General features: G+C 64.4%; 3 protein-coding genes across 3 annotated transcripts; 1 reads left to right on the forward strand and 2 right to left on the reverse strand.

Annotated features, from left to right (window-relative positions):
- The first annotated feature begins 62 nt into the window (after positions 1 to 62).
- CHLRE_08g358580v5 (uncharacterized protein) lies at positions 63 to 13847 on the forward strand. Its single transcript, XM_043064762.1, has 31 exons — positions 63 to 425; positions 491 to 537; positions 610 to 649; positions 816 to 902; positions 1190 to 1261; positions 1678 to 1804; positions 2077 to 2231; positions 2488 to 2553; positions 3341 to 3416; positions 3672 to 3811; positions 4392 to 4457; positions 4644 to 4806; positions 5094 to 5164; positions 5484 to 5627; positions 5796 to 5890; positions 6171 to 6271; positions 6789 to 6903; positions 7335 to 7473; positions 7774 to 7864; positions 8161 to 8295; positions 8478 to 8611; positions 9070 to 9179; positions 9565 to 9670; positions 10182 to 10300; positions 10539 to 10652; positions 10990 to 11057; positions 11338 to 11474; positions 11694 to 11868; positions 12053 to 12237; positions 12553 to 12686; positions 12924 to 13847. The coding sequence occupies exons 1-31, from the start codon at positions 120 to 122 to the stop codon at positions 12937 to 12939; spliced, it is 3534 nt and encodes a 1177-aa protein (XP_042921763.1). The 5' UTR covers positions 63 to 119; the 3' UTR covers positions 12940 to 13847.
- Positions 13848 to 13855: 8 nt separating this feature from the next.
- Positions 13856 to 17131, reverse strand: CHLRE_08g358581v5 (uncharacterized protein). Its single transcript, XM_043064763.1, has 7 exons — positions 16843 to 17131; positions 16569 to 16684; positions 16421 to 16430; positions 16173 to 16358; positions 15737 to 15880; positions 15103 to 15603; positions 13856 to 14956 (listed from the first exon to the last, which is right to left on the reverse strand). The coding sequence occupies exons 1-7, from the start codon at positions 16955 to 16957 to the stop codon at positions 14589 to 14591; spliced, it is 1440 nt and encodes a 479-aa protein (XP_042921764.1). The 5' UTR covers positions 16958 to 17131; the 3' UTR covers positions 13856 to 14588.
- A 194-nt stretch (positions 17132 to 17325) lies between these two features.
- CHLRE_08g358582v5 (uncharacterized protein) lies at positions 17326 to 19201 on the reverse strand. Its single transcript, XM_043064764.1, has 2 exons — positions 18960 to 19201; positions 17326 to 18325 (listed from the first exon to the last, which is right to left on the reverse strand). The coding sequence occupies exon 2, from the start codon at positions 18322 to 18324 to the stop codon at positions 17965 to 17967; it is 360 nt and encodes a 119-aa protein (XP_042921765.1). The 5' UTR covers position 18325; positions 18960 to 19201; the 3' UTR covers positions 17326 to 17964.
- Positions 19202 to 19326: the final 125 nt, after the last annotated feature.

Below are 19326 nucleotides of genomic sequence, written 5' to 3' on the forward strand. Positions count from 1 at the left end.
GCATGTTAGGGTTTGCGCCTGCGCCTGGGCAGTCAATTTAGTATTGTTACTTTGCGACCGACGTGTATAGGTCGCGTTATTAAGGGTTACTTGACCAGTAGGCACAACGAGGAAGTAGAATGCAGTCGTCTCTTTGTGCCGGCTCTGCCGGCGTCGGCGTCGGCCGCGCGGCCGCGCCCATGGCACAGCGGAGCATGCTCTTCAAGCGCCCAATCTTCGTCGGCACCGCTGCGGAGCTGGGGCTGAAGCCGGCGACGTCGGCAATCGCCAAGAAGAGCAAGCAGTCACGTGCTCAGACTATTCGCGTTCAGGCTTCTGGCAACGCGGCTGCCCTGCCATGGCAGGCGGCCATGTCAGAGATTAAGAAGCGCCGCGACATCAACACCATCATGATTATTGGCGCCGGTCCGATTGTCATTGGCCAGGTACCGGGTGATGCGGCCGTCGGCACGTTGCGGACTCCCAATTGACGAGGACTTTTGCGTCGCAGGCTTGCGAGTTTGACTACTCGGGCACCCAGGCTTGCAAGTCGCTGAAGTAAGTGCGCCGGCGCCAGTAAGGGCTTGCGGACAATGTTTGATCACTGGGGTTTGTTCGTTTGCCTCGCAGGAAGGAGGGCTACCGCGTGATTCTGCTCAACTCCAACCCTGTGAGTATATTTTAGTCCATCGCGACCACCGAGGGTGCTGCCGCGAGCACGTGGTCGAAACCCTCAATTTTGCTGGCGGCATGTCTGTACGCCTCCCCTGCCTTCTGCGGCCCCTTCACCCCGCTGCGCCGCCCCTAATCCGAGCTGCATGCGCTACTTTCAACAGGCCACGATCATGACGGACCCCGGCATGGCGGACCGCACCTACGTTGGGCCCATGACCCCGGAGCTGGCGGAGCAGATTCTGGCCAAGGTGCGCCGCGGCGTGCGGGGGGCGGCTTTGCCGGGCTCAGAAGCAGTGTAGTTGCCGGCAGGATTGGCGTGCCAAAGCTGCGTTGCCCAGGGGATGTGCGTTCGTGTAGCTGCCAGGGGACCATGCAGCATGCAGCATGCTTGCGAACGGGCCAGCGAGGTTGCAGCTGACGGCGCAGCTGACGGCGCAGCTGACGGCGCATGCCCGCGCGAATTGGCCCTACCCAACCAGCCCCTGTCTGTCGACCTGATGTCACTGAAAGCCGCCCACCGCTGAACGTCATGCAGGAGCGCCCCGATGCCATCCTGCCCACCATGGGTGGCCAGACCGGCCTGAACCTGGCCAAGACCCTGGCTGAGGTGAGGCGGAGCCGCAGGTCGAACATCGCGCCGCTGTGCATCGTGCATTGATGCGTGTGTTGCATGAAGGGCGCGTGTAGCTCATTGCTCGGCAGACGAAGCGGCGGCGGCGACTGCACACACCAAAGCGGCGGCATCACGCAGCCGTATGGCCCCGTGGGGTGTTGTGTGGAACAGCAGCCCAGCGGCTGCAGCCCAGCAGCTGCGGATGGGATACGGCGAGCACGGCAGCAGCAGGCGGCTGCAGTGCGCCCCGGCGGTCCCAGTCCAGTCTCAGTCGGAGTCACCGCAACGGCCTCTCCACGTAGCCGTGTTCGCCGCCCACCCGCCCTCCGCCCTCCGCTCCGTGCTGACCCCACCCCATCCCCACACGCCCTGCCTCCCTCCCACCCCTCGTCACCCACCTGCGCCTGCAGCGCGGCATCCTGGCCAAGTACGGCATTGAGCTCATTGGCGCCAAGCTGCCCTCCATCGACCGCGCCGAGGACCGCGAGCTGTTCAAGCAGTCCATGACGCGCATCGGCCTCAAGTGCGCCAAGAGCGGTAAGAGATGAGAGAGATGAGATGATGTGTGGGATGGGCAAAGCAGGATGAGCGTAGCAGGACGGGGCGCGAGGCAGGGGCACAGCAGCTGCGGGAGGAAAGGCGCAGGGCCGGTGGGCAAAGAGGGAACAGAGCTGCCAGGATGCCTGCCTCGGCACGGGCTGCTGTCCATGCGCACCCACCACATGGCAACTGATGAGGCTGACGAGAACGCATGCGCCCGCCGCCCCGCTGTCCGCTGTTGGGCCCGCCCCCTCTGTGTTGCGTCGCAGCCACCGCCAACACGCTGGAGGAGGCCCTGGTGATTGCGGCCGAGATCGGCAAGTACCCCATCATCATCCGCCCCGCCTTCACGCTGGGCGGCACCGGCGGCGGCATCGCCTACAACATTGACGAGCTCAAGGAGATCGTCAGCGGCGGCCTGCAGGTACGGCTGTGTGTGTGTGTCGGGGGAGAGAGAGGGCGTGTGTGAGTGAGGGCGTGCGCCCTCACTGCAGGCTGGGAGCTGGGAACGCGGGCCTGTCCGGCGTTAACGTACTTGCGGGCAAGCAGCACAGCAGCGCCTGGTGTGTGCACTACTGCCATCAACCCCCTGCCTCCCTGCCTCCCTGCCTCCCTCCCTGCCTCCATCCCTCCCTCCCTTCCTCCCTGCCTCCCTCTCTTCGCCCCGCCCCTCGCCCCAGGCCTCCATGACCAGCCAGGTGCTGGTGGAGCAGTCGCTGCTGGGCTGGAAGGAGTTCGAGCTGGAGGTGAGCGGCGCGCGGAGGAGGAGGAGGAGGCATGGGAGTGGGGACATGGCGGTGTGATCCGATGAAAGTTGTGGTGCGTTGCGTGCATGATGTGCTGTTGTGTTGGGCAGCTTGTGGGCTGCCGTCGCTTGGCGCGGCATTGGCTGTGCGGAGTGTGTGGGTTGCTACGGGAGGAGGATGGGTAGCACGCACGCGTGCGACATCAGACTGTGGCAGGCAGACCTGGGCCTGGGCCACGGGATGGGCTAAGAGGGTGGCAAGACAAGTCGAACGCAGCTGGAAGAGCACGGGCCGGACCGCCGCAGCAGCGGCGTGAATGAGCATAGGCGCAGCAGCAACCGGCACACGTACACACAAAACACCTGGGGACTATACGGGGCCAAGGGAAGGCTGGGACATGCCACATAAATGCAGCACAACATGCGGCAAGGTCATGAGGAGTGACGGGGCTCGCACGGTAATCATGGGTGCAGCTCAATGGGCCAGAGGCAGCGCCCCAGCAGGGCGCGCGCACGCCCAAAACACGCACATCACCGCCGCCACCGCCACCTGCCAACACCTCGCCGCCACCTGCCAACACCTCGCCACTGCGCCAGCCGCTAACCTCCCGCCGCGGCCGCCGCCGCCTGGCTCCACCTCTCTCTCGCCCCCGCCCCCCCCCCCGTCCACTATGCTAGTGTACCTGGCTACGCCTTCACTTCTTAGATAATCATGAATGCAACCCCCCTCTCACTCCGCACCTGGCCCCGGCACCTGTGTGTACACCTGCCACCTCCGCCGCCTGCAGGTGATGCGCGACCTGAACGACAACGTCATGATCGTGTGCTCCATTGAGAACGTCGACCCCATGGGCGTGCACACCGGTGAGAGGGAGCGCGCCGCTCGGCACGCCGTGAGGCCGTGTGTGGTGTTGCCTGGCGCAGGCTGTGGTAGGCTGGCGCGGGCTGTACTGGGCTGCAGCCCGCCGCTGCCTGGGTACACGCCCACGCCTGGTTCACCAACCCATGGTCCCTGCTCAGTACCCCCTGCACTGCTCCCTGCCTCCAAGTCTCCCCACCTAACAACTGCCCCTCCCCCTCTCCCCGTCTCCCCGCCTCCCTCTCCTCCTCCCCCCCCAGGTGACTCGATCACGGTGGCGCCCAGCCAGACGCTGACGGACAAGGAGCTGCAGCGCCTGCGCGACGCCTCCATCGCCATCATCCGCGAGATGGGCGTGGAGTGCGGCGGCTCCAACGTGCAGATGGCGGTCAACCCCGAGGTGGGCGGAGCGCGTGGGTTGGTGGTGGGGTGGTGTGTGTGTGTGGGTGGGGGGTGGATGGGGCAGGGGTTTGGGGGGGGGCAGGGGTTTGGGGGAGGCAGGGGTTGGGCTGGGGCTGGGCTGGGGCTGGGCTGGGAGGCTGGGGCTGGGTGGGGGTGTCCTTGCAAACTCTAGTGGGAAACCGGAGAAACAACGGAGGACAGGATGTGCGGGCGGGGAGGAGGAGGCCAGGGCGAGGCTGTGGCGAGGCTTGAGGGGGAGGGTCAGCTTGTGGATGCTGGGGGCGGACAGGGAAGTGGGACGGGTGCAAAGGATAGCTGGGCTGTGCGAACCAGGAGGGGGAGAGCAGAGGGTTGCGATGGCAGTTGGGGCAAAGAGGCAAACGGGGAGGGCACGTGCACGTACGGAGGAATGGGCACACAGGGGTTTACACAACATGGCATGGGGGTCTAGCTGAGTGGGTGGGAGCGACCAGCCGTGGAGGTGCAGGAGCTGTGGAAGGCCCATGTGGCTCGTCATCCCCTCTCAACCCACCGCCTCCCACCGCACACCCACCTGCCACCTGCTTTCCGCCCCCCAGGATGGCGAGATGGTGATCATCGAGATGAACCCCCGCGTGTCGCGCTCTTCCGCCCTGGCCTCCAAGGTGAGGGCGACAGCCGCAGCCGTGCCGCGTTTGGCACGTTGTGTCCTCGCTCGTCCGCCCCCGCCGCGGTTTGTAGCCACTAGCCACAGGGCTCTTGTTCGTTGGCGCGGCCTTGAACAACAACACAACTTCACTTGCATGTAACCATGAATGTAACCCCTCCTCCTCTCCCCTCCTTCCTTTCAGGCCACCGGCTTCCCCATCGCCAAGATGGCCGCCAAGCTGGCTGTGGGCTACACGCTGGACCAGATCGCCAACGACATCACGCAGAAGACGCCCGCCTCCTTCGAGCCCTCCATCGACTACGTGGTCACCAAGGTGCCGCGCTTCGCCTTTGAGAAGTTCCCGGGTGAGTGGGGGACGTGGGGGACGTGGTGGTGGTGGGGGGGGCTGGGTTTGGGGGTGGGGGTGCGGGGGGAGGGCGGGTGTGGGGCTTGGGTGCGGGACTGGTCCCGCTTGGCGGTGCGTTGCCAGGTGTTGGTGTGGGCGAGGGAATGAGTGTGGGCCACGGCAGAGGAAAGCAGGTGGGGTAGACCGTGTCTGGGCTCCCGGCCCGGGCGTATGGGCCTGAACTCTTTCCTCCCGCCTTCTTAATCTTCTGCCTCCCTCTCCCCTCGTGCTCCCCCCTCGCCACAGGCTCCAAGGCCGAGCTGACCACCATGATGAAGAGTGTGGGCGAGGTCATGGCCATGGGCCGCACCTGGCAGGTGGGTAGGGGCGGAGGCGCGGGGGGGGGGGGGCTGTGTGGGCGGGTGTTCGTGTGTGTGGGAGGGGGGGGGGCTCCGTGGACGACCGGGGGGAGCGCATGTGCTTGTTGTGATTGCAGGTGCGTGTGCGTGGAGACCACCTCCACATTCGCGCTGCCCAGCACCCCCTCCTCCCCTCACCACCCTCACCCCTCCTCCCCTCACCGCCGCCATCCCTCACCGCTCCTCCCCGCCTCCCCGCCTCCCCTCACCCCTCCTCCCCTCTCACCTCCCCTCCCCTCCCCTCACCGCTCCTCCCCGCCTCCTACGCGCCCCGCAGGAGTCGGTCCAGAAGGCCCTGCGCGGCATGGAGACCGGCCTGGACGGCTGGGGCCTGCCCAAGGGCTACAAGCGCCTGCCCAAGGACCAGCTGCTGTACAAGCTGCGCGTGCCCAACCCCGACCGCATCTTCATCCTCTACCAGGTAAGGAGGCGGCGTGGGGGGGGGTTTGAGCAGGGGTTGCGGGCTCGTGTGGGTATGTGTGTGGTGTAGGGTACTGGGCGGGTCTCGCCGCTCGCTCACCTCCCCTTTTGCGTGAGCCAGTTCCTCCTGATCTACCCCCTGACCCACCACCTCTCCAACTCATCACAGGCCATGGAGGAGGGCCTGACCAACGACGAGTTGTTTGAGCTGACCAAGATCGACCCCTGGTGGCTGGCACAGCTGCGCGAGCTGTTCGACGTCAGGTGGGGGTGAGGGTGTTGCTCAAAGGGGCGGGGGAGAGGGGGTCTACTGGTGGGGGCTCGCTATGCATAGTGGGGAGGCACAAGGGCGCTGAGGGCAGCAACCAAGCGGCAGCAATACGCCGGGGCGGGGGCCAGCCGGGGCGGGGGCGTCGACGCGCCGGTGGGAAGCCCAGTGCGACCCAGCGGCGGCGGGGTCTGAACTACTACGTCCCCCTCCCGTACCTCACTCCCACCGCCGCCTCCCCCCCTCTCTCCTTCCACTCCCGCTCGCGCTGTGCAGCCTGTGGCTCAAGGAGCACAAGCTGGGCGACATCAGCGCCGAGGACATGAGCTGGGTGAAGCAGAAGGGCTTCTCCGACAGCCAGATCGCCCGCTACACAGGTGGGGGTCGTGGGTGAGGGTGCGCTAGTCAAAGATAGAGGAACGGGGAGAGGGGGGCACCAGGGGAGAGGGCGAGGGTGGGGGAGGGGAAAAGAGGGAGAGGAAGGGGGGATGGGAGGGCTTGAGCGGAAGGGGGGAGACGGGCAGAAAGCGTGAAGAGCAGGGAGGGCGTCAGCGGGAAAGGAAGGGGGGTGGCGGGGTGGCGTGGAGGGGTGGGGAGAGGATGTGGGTTAGGGCGGCTGGGGAGCGGGCAGGGCGGCCGGGGCAATGACGTGGCAAGCCCCTTGCTGAGGGGTTGCCAAGTGGAAGCGCGTCTGATGGGGGTGGGAACGGGGGGGGGGGGGCGCGCATGATTGAAGGTGGGTAGCCGTGGGCCGGACTGCGCCACGCTCGGAGCAGCGGAAGGTTCTCACCGTATTCCTCCATGCCACACATACACATACACATACACCGTAACGATGCGCCACATGTTCACAGACTAATACACACAAATACGCGTACACGCCCGCCCCCGCAGGCTCGGACCTGATGGAGGTGCGCGCGCGGCGCAAGGCTCTGGGCATTGAGCCCAGCTACAAGCGCGTGGACACGTGCGCCGCCGAGTTCGACGCCAACACGCCCTACATGTACAGGTGGGCGCGGGCGGGGAGGGTCAGGAAAGGGAGGGTCAGGAAAGGGAGGGTCAGGAAAGGGAGGGTCAGGGAAGGGAGGGTCAGGAAAGGGAGGGTCAGGAAAGGGAGGGTCAGGAAAGGGAGGGTCAGGAAAGGGAGGGTCAGGGAGGGAAGGGTTAGGGAGGGAGGGAGTGGAGCGGGGCTGACTGTGAGAGCGGAGAGAAAGGGCGGGTGGGTGGGCGGGCGGGCTGTGTGTGGGGGGGGGAGCAGGGCCCATGGGGTTGACGGGCGGGTGCATGACGCACGCGCCACGAACCAGCCTTTACTCTCCCTTTCACGCAATTCCCAGATTGCCATCGTCTACCAATTTCTTAGCTAAACATGAATATAACCCCTCGTCCCGCTCCTCCTCCTCCAACCACACCCCCACCACCCCACCACCCCCACCACAGCACCTACGACGGCAACACCGAGGTGGCCGCCACCAACGAGCGCAAGGTGCTCATCCTGGGCGGCGGCCCCAACCGCATCGGCCAGGGCATTGAGTTCGACTACTGCTGCTGCCACGCCTCCTTCAGCCTGCGCAAGCAGGTGCGCGCGCGTGTGTGGCGGCGGGCTGGTCAGGGGGTGACGGGGATGAGGGGGTGAGGGGGGAGGCTGTTGTAGGTACCAGCCCAAACTAAAGCGAGCCCAGCGCGGAAGACCGAGGGGGATTGTGTGCACCAACACCGCGAGCCAGGGCGGGGAAGGGTTTTGACTGGATCTTGGGCGACAGGGAGTACTCGCTGCACGAGTGGCCCAAACTCCCCTGCACACTCGCTCCTAAAGCCATTTGAATGCGTCATTATATGAACCGATATGATCCCTCGGCACTGCGGCACGTCGCGACAGGGCTACGAGACGATCATGATGAACTGCAACCCCGAGACCGTGTCCACCGACTACGACACCTCCACCCGCCTCTACTTCGAGCCCATCACGGGTACGAGCGCGCCCGCGCCTTTGGGAGGAGGGAGCGGGGGTTGGGGGCGGGGGTTTTGGGGGGAGGCGCGCGAACCGCGTGGTTTAGAGCGGGGTCACGCCAGCACATGGCGGCGATGTTGGACACACCGGCGCGCCGCCGTACGACCAACCCCCCTTCTCCAACCCACCACCCCTACACACACCCCAACAGGACACACTTGCTTGCCCCTAACCTCCTCCCCAACACCCCACCCAATGCCTAATCTCCCCCCCCCCCCACACACACACACACCTCCGCCTCACCCACCCACGCAGTTGAGGACGTGCTGAACGTGATCGAGGCGGAGCGGCCCGAGGGCGTGATTGTGCAGTTCGGCGGCCAGACGCCGCTCAAGATCGCCATGGACCTGGACAAGGCACTCAAGGCCAACCCCATCCCCGCCGCCTCGGGTGCGTGCGGAGCAGGAGGAGGAGATCGGGAGGGGAGCGGGAAGGAGAGGGGAGGGAGCGGGGAAGGAGAGGGGAGGGAGGGCAGGGGAGGGCACGGGAGGGCAGGGGACGGGAGGGCAGCGCTGCAAACCATACCGTCGTCACGCCCATCACGTCACATGCCACACACCTCACCCACGCAGGCAACGGCAACGTGCGCATCTGGGGCACGTCGCCCGACTCCATTGACATTGCCGAGGACCGCGACCGCTGGATGGAGGTGCTCACCAAGCTCAACATCCGCCAGCCGGCCGGAGGCAGCGCGCGCAGCGAGAAGGTGCGGGAGGCGGTGGGGGGTGGGGGGGGGGGCTTAGGAGGCAGGGGGTTAAGGAGGCAGGGGCTTAGGAGGCAGGGGCTTTAGGAGGCAGGCAGAGGGGGCAGGGAGGCGGGCGAAGGGAGAGGACAAAGGTGGAGGCGTTAGGGTGGATGGACGGGGAGGAGAGAGGCGCGGGGTTCACACAGCCACTGCGCCCGCGCAGCAAGTGGAGCCGGGAAAGGGGTGGGTCTGAAGGCTGGGCTGGGCTGGGCTGGGAGGTGGGTTGTGTACGGAGTGGACGGCTGCCACGACCCGAGCTGCCCTGTGGCCCGACCCGGCCACACCCACCCACCCAATCCAACCTCCCACAATGCACCACCACCACCACCGCCACCACTACCACCACAATCCTCGCACCACCACCACAACCACCACCACAACCACCACCACCACTCCAACCCCACCCCCCCCCTCTGCAGGAGGCGTTTGACAAGGCCAACAGCCTGGGCTACCCGGTCATGATCCGCCCCAGCTACGTGCTGGGAGGCCGCGCCATGGAGATCCTGTACAACAATGACGACCTCAAGCGGTGAGGAGCGGAGGGGGCGAGAGGGAGCGGCGGGGGGAGGGAGAGCTGCGGGAGGGAGGGAGCGGCGGGAGGGAGGGAGGTGGCGGGAGGTAGCGGCGGGAGCTGCTGCATTTTGGTCGGACCCAACCTAAGGGACCCCCAGAAACAGCGAGAGAGAGTCACAACAGAAGCGGGCGGGTTTAGGGGTTGCTGTGCGCGGGCGAGGCGACGGTGGCTGTTGGATGACACTGGCGTGTGGTGGGCGGCCGTGGGGGCAAGGATGTGAAAGATGGGCGCACAGCCCGCGCGCGGGGGCAGGCGCAGGCGCAGGCAAATCCTTCCGACTCCTGACACGTCCCCTCCTCCTCTCCCCGCCTCTTCCCCCCCTCCTCGTGCGGCTCCTCAGCTACGTGACGTTTGCTGTGGAGGTGGACCCGGAGCGGCCGGTGCTGGTGGACAAGTACCTGGACCGCGCAGTGGAGCTGGACGTCGACGCCCTGTGCGACGTGCAGGTGGGGCCGGGGGGGCGGGGGGCAGATGGGGGGTTGCGGGGTGAGGGAGCGTGTGTGTATGGGTAGGGACAGCCGCATGTTCGAGACGGAAGGGGGAGGATGGAGACGGCGCGGCGGTGGCGGGTGTGTGTGGAAGCAGGGGGGGGGAGTTGTCCATAAATGGATACGGCGTAGGCAATGCCGCGCGGAATTATCCAAGACTCGGCAGGGGGAGAGTGTTTCTGCAACCTGGAAGCGGACTGCTGAGGGGGTTGTGGGTTTGGGGGGGCGGAGTGGCCGGGGTGGTTCGAGGTCATCGATTGGCTCTGGTCTGACTGTGGAGGCGGCCGTGCAAACAGCGCCCAGGCTCACACGGCGCCGTATGTCCTGTCACACACGCATGGACATGCCTCAACCCACCACCACCCAACCCCAGCACATTACCCCAACCCCACAAAGCATTCAAGGCAACCCTACTGGCTCACCCAAACCACACAACCCTCCCGTGACCCGCCTGCACGCACACGCGCAGGGCAACGTGACCATCGCCGGCATCATGGAGCACATTGAGCAGGCCGGCATCCACTCGGGCGACTCGGCGTGCAGCCTGCCCACGCAGTCCATCAAGGCCGAGGTGCTCAAGACCATCCGGTGAGCGGTGGGCCCTGGAGAGGGGGGGGGGTGCGCGAGGGAGGAGGAGTGGTTAGCGAGCGAGGGGCGCCCGAGGGTCTGGGCTAGGAGGCAGGTTGTGTCTCTGCTACCTTGCCACTCCGCTGGAGCCCTCTGGTCTGGCTCCACGCTTCCTTCTCACTGTCCCCCCCCCCTTCCTCCCCTCCCCCTCCCCTGCACCGCCACCACCACCACCACCACCGCCACGTCACCTCCCCAGCGAGTGGACTGTGGCAGTGGCCAAGGAGCTCAAGGTGGTGGGCCTCATCAACATCCAGTTCGCGGTGCAGGACGACGTGCCCTACATCATCGAGGCCAACCCCCGCGCCTCGCGGTGAGCAGGCGGGCGCGTGCGTGCGTTGAGGGGTGTGTGGGGGGGGGCGCAGCTGGGCGTGGTGCGTGTGCGATGCTGCGTCCGTGGCGGCTCAACACGTGGGCAGCAGGCTGGACCCGCTGGCATGCCGTGTGTGACCGCGCCCATGTGCGGACTGCCCAACCCACCACCACTATTCTTAATCTTGCCGCCCACCCCCCACGCCACGCTCTCCTCCTCGCTCTATTGCAGTGGGTTTGGTTTAGTTTGGGCTGGTATCTACAACCCCCACCCCACTTCCTATCACTAACCTAATTGTGAGTGTAACTCCCCCCAACCTCCCCGCGCGCGCACGCAGCACGGTGCCGTTTGTGGCCAAGGCCGTGGGCCACCCCATCGCCAAGTACGCCTCGCTGCTCATGAGCGGTGGGTGCGCGAGCGACCCGCTCGCTGGGTGCGGCGGACGGGCGAGCGTAGGGGAGTGGATGGGCAGCAGGGCGTGGATACGGACACACATGTGTAGTCGCTGCCTCTTACCTGTAGCCGCACCCTCTGCGGCTCCCAGCGCCCCGCGCTGCTCCCCCCGTGCTCAATCTCCGTTTCGAGCGACGATTCTTCGACTATTGAAAGCTATCTTGATAGGCTGGGGCACATTAACCTCCCCCTCCTCGCCTCACCTCACGCCCCGCCTCCCTCGCTGTCGCAGGCAAGACGCTGGCTGAGATTGGGTTCACGGAGGAGCCCATCCCGCCGCACGTGGCTGTCAAGGAGGTGGTGCTGCCCTTCAACAAGTTCCCCGGCGCCGACACGCTGCTGGGCCCCGAGATGCGCTCCACCGGAGAGGTGGGCGGGGTGGGGTGGGGGGGCGGCGGGTGGGGTTGGAATGCCAGGAGCGGAGGAATCCAGTGGGATTACGAAAAGCGGTCAACGGACTGGCTGGCTGGCCGGCTGGGTTGGTGTCGAGTACTGGGGCAAGGATATTCCCTGACCGCGAGTCCGCGGCCCCTACACCGTTGCTCGTTCGCGCACTTACCTTACCTTAAAACTTCCGCCCACACACAGGTGATGGGCATTGACAAGGACTTTGCGGCGGCGTTCGCCAAGGCGCAGATCGCCGCGGGCCAGAAGCTGCCCAAGACCGGCAAGGTGTTTGTGTCCATGGCCGACAAGTACAAGCCCGACATCATCGAGATTGCGCGCAACCTGGGCAACCTGGGCTTCGGCCTGGTGGCCACAAGTGAGTGTGGTGGTTGTCGGTGGTGGTTGTGGTGCCGGACAGCTAGCTGCTCGCAGCTAGCTGCGAGCGAGTGGGAACGTGGCCACATCAACAACTTGTACGGCGGCCCGGCCGTGTTTCTGACACGCTTGCCCTGACCTCTGTCCTTGCCTCGCCCCTCCTCCCCTTGGCCTTCCACTCGCAGCCGGCACCGCGCTGGCGCTGCGCAACGCGGGCGTGCCGTGCGAGCAGGTGTTCAAGATCCAGGAGGGCCGTCCCAACCCCGCCGACCTCATGCGCAACGGCGAGGTGACGCTGATGATGATGACCAGCGGCGGCGACGAGGCGGACCTGCGCGACGGCAAGGAGCTGCGCCGCCTCGCGCTGCAGGTGGGGGCGGGGGGGGGGGGCGGGGGGAGGGTGCGGATGGGGCAGGGGTTGTAGATACCAGCTCAAACTAAACCGAACCAGAGTAAACGAGGGGAGGGGAGCAGGGAGGAAGTGAAAAGAGGGGAGGGGAGGGGATGGAGGATAGTTTGCGTGCCAGTCTCCGCCGGTTGGCTGGCGTGGCGGTCTTTGACACTGTTGGGCTCTGTTGTTGTGGGAGCCTCTGGGTCCGGCTTCCAAACTAATGTATACCTGCCGTCCTGACGCGCCTGTGCCGCCCCTCTCTGTGTCCCGCTCCGCTCCTCCTCCCTCTCGCAGCTGAGCATCCCCACCGTGACGACGGTGGCGGGCGCGCGCGCCACCACCGCGGCGCTGCGGGCCATGCGCGCCGGGCCGCTGGTGCAGATCCCGCTGCAGGACTTCTTCCCCAACTACTACGACGACTCGCTCGAGTGAGTGGGCGGCGCAGGGGACTAGGCGTTCTGTTGGAGGGGCGAGGAGGGGCGGTTGCAGGTGGTGGGCCGTTGGGGTGGTGCGGTGTGGAGTGAGGACACTGGTGATGCTGAGGGCGCGGGGTGTCTACAGAGGCAGAAGGAAGGAACAAAGGAGTCGGCCGCTGGGGTACGAAGCAGAACGCTTAGCTGGACCGCTAACGAGTGTGCTTTCTGTGTTCCTGGCGTCCCTTGCAGGCTGATGCTCAAGTAAAGGCGTTTGCCGTACCGCGTTGGACGGGCGGACTTCCTGTGACTGCAGCGGCCTGGCTGCAGCGGGAGTGTGTGCTGCTTCTGAGGCAGGGTCGCGGCGTGTACCTATCGGGTTTGACGCGGGGGGTTCAGAGCACTCCTAGCCAGTGCCACGCCTGGACACACCTAAAATGCCCGGCTGTATGTGTGGGCGCGGCGCCTTTGCCGCCCTGCTGGCTGGTGCCGACCCCAATTCTTTCCCGTTGCTGCTCGGGGTTGAGTGAGGTGGGGGCGCGAGATGTGAAGATACCTTGGTTCCAGCGCGCTCGTGTACTTTGAGTACCATAAATGTGATTTGTGAGCATGTGCGATGGCGCCTTGCGTGCGTGCGGCGGCTAGCGCCCTTTCGGGTTTGTTGAAACGGTGGCTGCGGCCGCAACGACGGCGAGAAGGAAGACAGGAAACGCAGATGAGACAGTTTTTGCCGGCGGCGGCAGTGTGTTGGACACGCCCGGGTGGGTGTCTTGAACCCATGTGAGTAGGCTGACGGATATGAATACGCCCGCACACGCGGCGGCGGGAGACGGGGGTGACAGAGCGGACCATTAGCTCGTCGCGCGTTGCGAGGGCTTTGCTCTGCAAGGCAGCAGTCCTTGTTGCTGCCCTGCTGCCCTGGCGTGCTGCGCCGGTGGCAATACCAGGTTGGGCCGTAGCAGGGCCAGGTTTCATTTGAGTCCACAGTTGCCACTTGCCAGGGTGCCGCGTGAGGGTGCTGTGAGGGCCATGATTTCATGGGGCGTGGCCCAGGTTCGGAGCAGGGCGCGGGATGCATGCGGCTGGCTGTACCGGCATGCGGGCTGTTACCAACCGACAGCATGACGGGAAAGGCTTACGCAGGGTTGAGCTGCTGAGCTGTAAACACTTTCTGAGACTTCAAATGGGTCCCGGGTGAGGACACACACCACGTCAGCCCTCTGCAGCATGTGGTCCTTCACATGTGCTCTACTGCGAAATAGTAAAATGTCAGCTTGGCAGTTGGGCTTTCGCTCGGGCGCCAACATGACAGAACTGGACAATCAGACGTTCCGTACCGTATGGCCGTGTCCCATACCCGAGCACACCCGGCCAAATGAAGGGACCGCCCCTGTCGATGGCGGTGTTACAAGTGAGGACAACGCAGGGGCCATCAAATGCTACCTGGACTGAACAATGTCGATCAAGCGTTCCCAATACTAATCTAAACGTAATGGGTAGACCCATGGACATGAAACGCGAAACGAACGCAGCTCACCGCACACGCACATGCACTGAATAACCTGGCAACCGGGTTCCGCTGTGAGCCATGACGCTGGATTCATCCGCTCACCCTCTACCACACAATACCACGTAAGTCAGCAAACCCGATGTAAGGTACGTGCGCACCCTAAACCTGTTGACAAACTACCTTGGCACGTCCATCACTCTACCAGGCAGTAAACGTGGCTCGCCAAAGGCAGGCTCACAACCCAGGCGACAAGAAATCGCTTGCCGTGGCGACACTGGAACCCCAGCGGAAGCTGGCGTGGCAAACTGCATGGCTCGTAACGCTCTGCTGCGCCCAACAGAACGAAGCAGGCATAAAGAAAGCGGCGCTTGTCCCACATCAACTGCCGCCGTTACTACCTCAACTGCTTACGTTCCGGACGCTTGGCGGCGCGTGTAGCTGCGCTGTGCGTCCGACTGATGTGCGACACCCTGTCCGAGGCGACTTCGACTAGGCATACTCAGCTGGTTGCCGCTAGGCGATCTCATGCCCTCGGAACCAAGCACCCCAGCAGCGGCGCCGCCCACTGATGGCGCGACGGCATCAGGCGCCACAGCAGCTGCTGAGACGGACGCAGGTCGCTCGAGGTCACCGGACGCCCAGCCACCAATGGCAGAGGTTCGGGACAGCGCGCGGGGTGTGCCGCTGAGGGGGCTGTGGGCGGCGCGCTGGGATCCGCCCGGCCCGCGTCCCTCCGTCATCAGCTGCGTGCTTACAGGCACCACGCCAGCTGCAACTACACGCAGGGCAACGCAAGAAGGAAGTTAGAATCAGTACAGTCTGAGTTTTAGCGAGCGGCAGGTGTACTGCCTGTAGTCATGCCGTAGGTATCCATGGTCTACGCGAGGTATGGTAGTGCGCATGCATGCTTTGACCTCTCACCTGACCGCACTGGTTGACGCCGCGGGGTGGCGGGTGTTGCCTCCCCATTCTGCCGGCGTTCCTCCTCGCCTGGGTGTGGCGCTTGCGAGGGAGCAGGCCGCTGCCCCCGGCCCACCGCTGCTGGAGCATACTCCTCCACAGGCAGTCGATCAGGCTGCGGCTGCGAGGTGCCACCCTGCCGCACCTGCTGCTGCTTCGCGCGCCGCCGGCGGCGTGCCAACACCACAGCGGCCACGGCCGCAGCCAGGGCGGCAGCCCCCACAGCGCCACCGACCGCGCCGGCAATCACTGCAGTCGAGCCTCCCGCCGTGCTCCCCTGCTCCTGGCTTGTCGGACCGGCGGCGGTGACGCTTGTCTGTGTGTCCGCCGTGGCTTGCCCAGGCGCCAGGGGAGGTGGTGGAGAAGGGGAAGTGCCTGGTGGCGCAGCCACCACGCCGGGCGGTGGCGATGGCATCGCTGGGCCCTGGGCCACGACGTAGCTTCCGGGCGCGGTCACGCGGCCTGCGCGTGCGTGGACGTTACAGGCAGTTATGCTACTCCCTCCTGCAATGGAATGAACTTTGAGCGGTGATTGAGTCTATGGAATGCACTTACGGTGTGTGTACACGAGAGAGGCGCAAGCTCGCCGTCTCACCTGGGGCAACCCCACCAGCGTAGCGGAAGGTGTGCCGCCCGACTGCTGCATTGACAGCACGACGCGGCCCCCGGAGGCAGCAGTCTGGGTCCCGAACTCGTAGGTCAAAGCGTTGCTGCTCGCCGCCCAGCCCACCGCCCGAACCTGCGGACATACATGTGGGTGCAAGTCATGATGTGGTGCGTGGATCTATTGGGCATACTCGCATGGCCTCCAAGAGAGGCGCAAGGTTCTTTGGAATCCCCTCTCATCAGGCGCCCGACGTGAGGGAAAGCGCGGAGACGGAGCTGTGCGGCTGGGCCCGGGGTGGCAAGGAATTGGAAGGTCAACAAAGTACAAACGCGCAACGCACATGCGTAACTCGCGTTACACATATCACGCATACACCATGTCTGCTCCGCCGCAGGGTTCGTTCATAACGCATGCACGCGCGCACCTGATGCCGGCCGGGGCCTCAGCACCAGCGACTGAGATGCCGACTGCGCCGTGGCGGTGCTGCCTGCCGCTGCGACCGGCTGCTGTGACACTGTGACTGTGAAGGTGTGGGTCTTGCCGGTTGCCAGCAGTCCGGCGGGCAGCAGCCATGCGCCTGGAGCGCTCTGCGAGTCGCCCTGTGCGGCGCCTGAGAAGCAAGGCAGGGGGTAGTCCTCCCGCCTGCAGCTCCACTTGAAGGTCAGCCGCTGCTGCGCTGAATCTGTGGGTGGGCGTATGCGCGACAATCATCAGTAAGAGATGCGTGGAGGCGTTGTCTCCACAATAACACTGACACACCATTGTTGTTCTGTGGTGGGCGGCCTCAAGTATGAATCTCCCGGATCTGCTGCCGACTCGCCTGTTGCATCTGGATGACGGGCGTGTCGTCAGGCACGTCGCCCGCGGGGCCCGTGAGCACAGCCACAGGCGCCGAGCCCATAGCCACCATCGTCACGTTCACTGCCGTGGCAGGGCCTGTGGGTGCGTGATATGACCGTGGAAGACAGCGGAGACAACAAACGCCCAAATTGCCGTAGATGGCATGCATGACGCCGTTACACAACCAAGTATAAGTTACCCTCCATTGCACTGCCGCACCGCCGCGCCGTACGACATGCGAGCGCACCGCTCACCTCCGAAGGAGGCAGTGACCACAAGGGGGATGGCCTGGCCGGGCAGTGCCGCCACGGGGCCGGGCAAGTACAGCGACGGGCCCGGCACACCCCCTGCCGGCAGGCTGGCCTGCATGTGTCATGAGTTGTGCACCGTCAGTGCGCTTATCCTGTTTTTTTCACGGAAAATTTGTAAATTTAGGCCAACCTTGCCCGTGTTAGGGGTGTGGGCCGGCTCCCACACCCCTAACGCTTCATAATGGTTCAAACTAGCACCCGTAAGGTGTCGCTGCGAAGCATTTGCGAGGACGAGGACACGCTCGCAGCAATTAGGTTCAAGGTGGATTTTGTGGCCACGCCCCTTCGGTACCGCCTGCTGGACTTCCTGCGGCACTTCGTCGTCTGCCGAACGGACCCCGTCACCCCGCCTTCCACTGCGCGGTCTGCGACACCAAGTGGCAGACGACGAAGTGCCGCAGGAAGTCCAGCAGAAGGGGCGTGGCCACAAAATCCACCTTGAACCTAATTGCTGCGAGCGTGTCCTCGTCCTCGCAAATGCTTCGCAGCGACACCTTACGGGTGCTAGTTTGAACCATTATGAAGCTTTAGGGGTGAAGGAGCAAGTAACAGCACCAAACCGCCTTTTGCCACTTCCTACCCAGCGCTAATGCCCTAGTCTGTCAAACCACTAACCGGCTCACGCTTACGGTACGCAACAGCCTACTATCCCTGTAAACATCGCTTACATCGTCCTTCCCACAGGAGCAGTGCGTCAACTTCCCGTTTCTGCTTTATAACCTCATACTCTTGTCAGTCACATCTTCCTGCAATAATTTGTACAACCAGAACACGACATTCTACAAGAAACCCTTGCAGCAGCCTCTACTACCTGAGCGTTTTTGGCAATACTGTAGGACTAACCAGCATCTCGTGTTTGCTTTCCCCGCGCCTTTCCCCTGCTAAGTGAGAGCCCTAGCTGTCAGCCCCTGCCGTGTGCAAGGGGGTGCCCATGCAGCACTAAGTGGTCACGCAGGCTGCCATGCCAGCGTGCATGCAGTTCAGCCCTACAAAACACATTCACTTAACCAACCAAATTCAATTCAACCCTGACCTATTTCCATTGATTTCACGCAGCGTTGTGCTTCAGCCGCCGCCCAAGACCTTGAAGTTGGTGTACACGATGTACAGCACTCCCAGCACCAGTGATGCCACCGGCGTCAGGTTGACAGCGACCAACGCCTTGTTCACTGCCATGTCCTGCTTCAGCTGCGAGATGTCCTTCTGCATTTTGCCAATGTCCTTCTGCATTTCGCCGATGTCCTTCTGCATTTTGCCCTGGTTTGTGAGCACCTTGTTGAGCTTGCGCTCCAGGACTGACCGGTGGTGGCGTGCCGGGCGCGTGTACAGCGCACCCGCCCTCACCGCGGTACGTAGCCGCACTTGCTTGCCCGGCAGGTGCGTCGGCGCAGCACCAGCGCTGTACACGCAGTTGCACTTGTGCATTCTGCCGTTTACCAAGGGTGGGAAGAAAATGCATAGGTGTACGAGTGGCAAAAGAGTGGCACACTATGGCTGAATCCAGGCCCGCCCAGCCTGTTGTAAGCCCATACCGGACCCGACCTTATCACTAAGCCTTTGGTAGCCCAAGCAGGCCCACGCAAGCCCACCCCGAGGCCAGCCCCGAGCTGCCCGCCCCATGCCTTAAGTAGACCCCCCCCCCCAATGCCTTAAGTAGACCCCGGAAGGCCCCCATGCAGCCCGCCCAGCCCAGAGCTGCCGGCCCCATGCCTTAAGTAGCCCGAGCAGCCCCCCACGCGGCCCCCTGCCATCTGAGCCTTCAAGGCGTTCAGAGGAAAACTAGCAAATATTTCCCACCTCTGCACTAGGAGGTCCCGAGCGGTCCACCCCCGCCCTCCCTGCACGAGCCTCCCCCTGCTCTCTAAGCCCCCTCGCGGTCTGCCCCCGCCCCACACGAGCCTCCCCCCTGCTTTCTAAGGCCCTGGGCGGCCCCGCCCTCTGAAGGGCCCCGAGCGGTCATCGCTCTGGCCGATGCCGAAGGCACCGCCTTCGCCCCGCCCGAGCCTTCCCCCTTAGGCATCGCCCCGCCCGCGCCAGCTCGATGAATCCCACAAACTTACATGCGCGCCTTGCGTGTGTCCTGAAGCCTCCCACGAGTCGGAGCGTTGAACAAAAGAAAGCTACGAGGCAGGGGGAGCAAAGCTGGGAGTCGTCAATATCAAAGACAGGATTCCAGCTATATTTGTGATTGCCAACTTGATTACGTCTACTTGAAAGGCTTTGTCGACTGCTCAGCGAGAGAGATTGCAGCTGAGCTGCAGCCCACGAAAATGCATTCGCTGTCCATGCGCGAAATATTATTATATTGCAGTGGCTCAACGCTTTCCTCTTATTTTGCAGAGAGTCACGTTTTGCCGAGTCACCCCGCCCCATTGCCCCATTGCCCCATTGCCCCCCGGAGCTGTTCCCGAATCCGGGGGCGGGAAA

This window comes from Chlamydomonas reinhardtii, chromosome 8 (genome assembly GCF_000002595.2).
Source record: "Chlamydomonas reinhardtii strain CC-503 cw92 mt+ chromosome 8, whole genome shotgun sequence".
Lineage (NCBI taxonomy): Eukaryota > Viridiplantae > Chlorophyta > Chlorophyceae > Chlamydomonadales > Chlamydomonadaceae > Chlamydomonas > Chlamydomonas reinhardtii.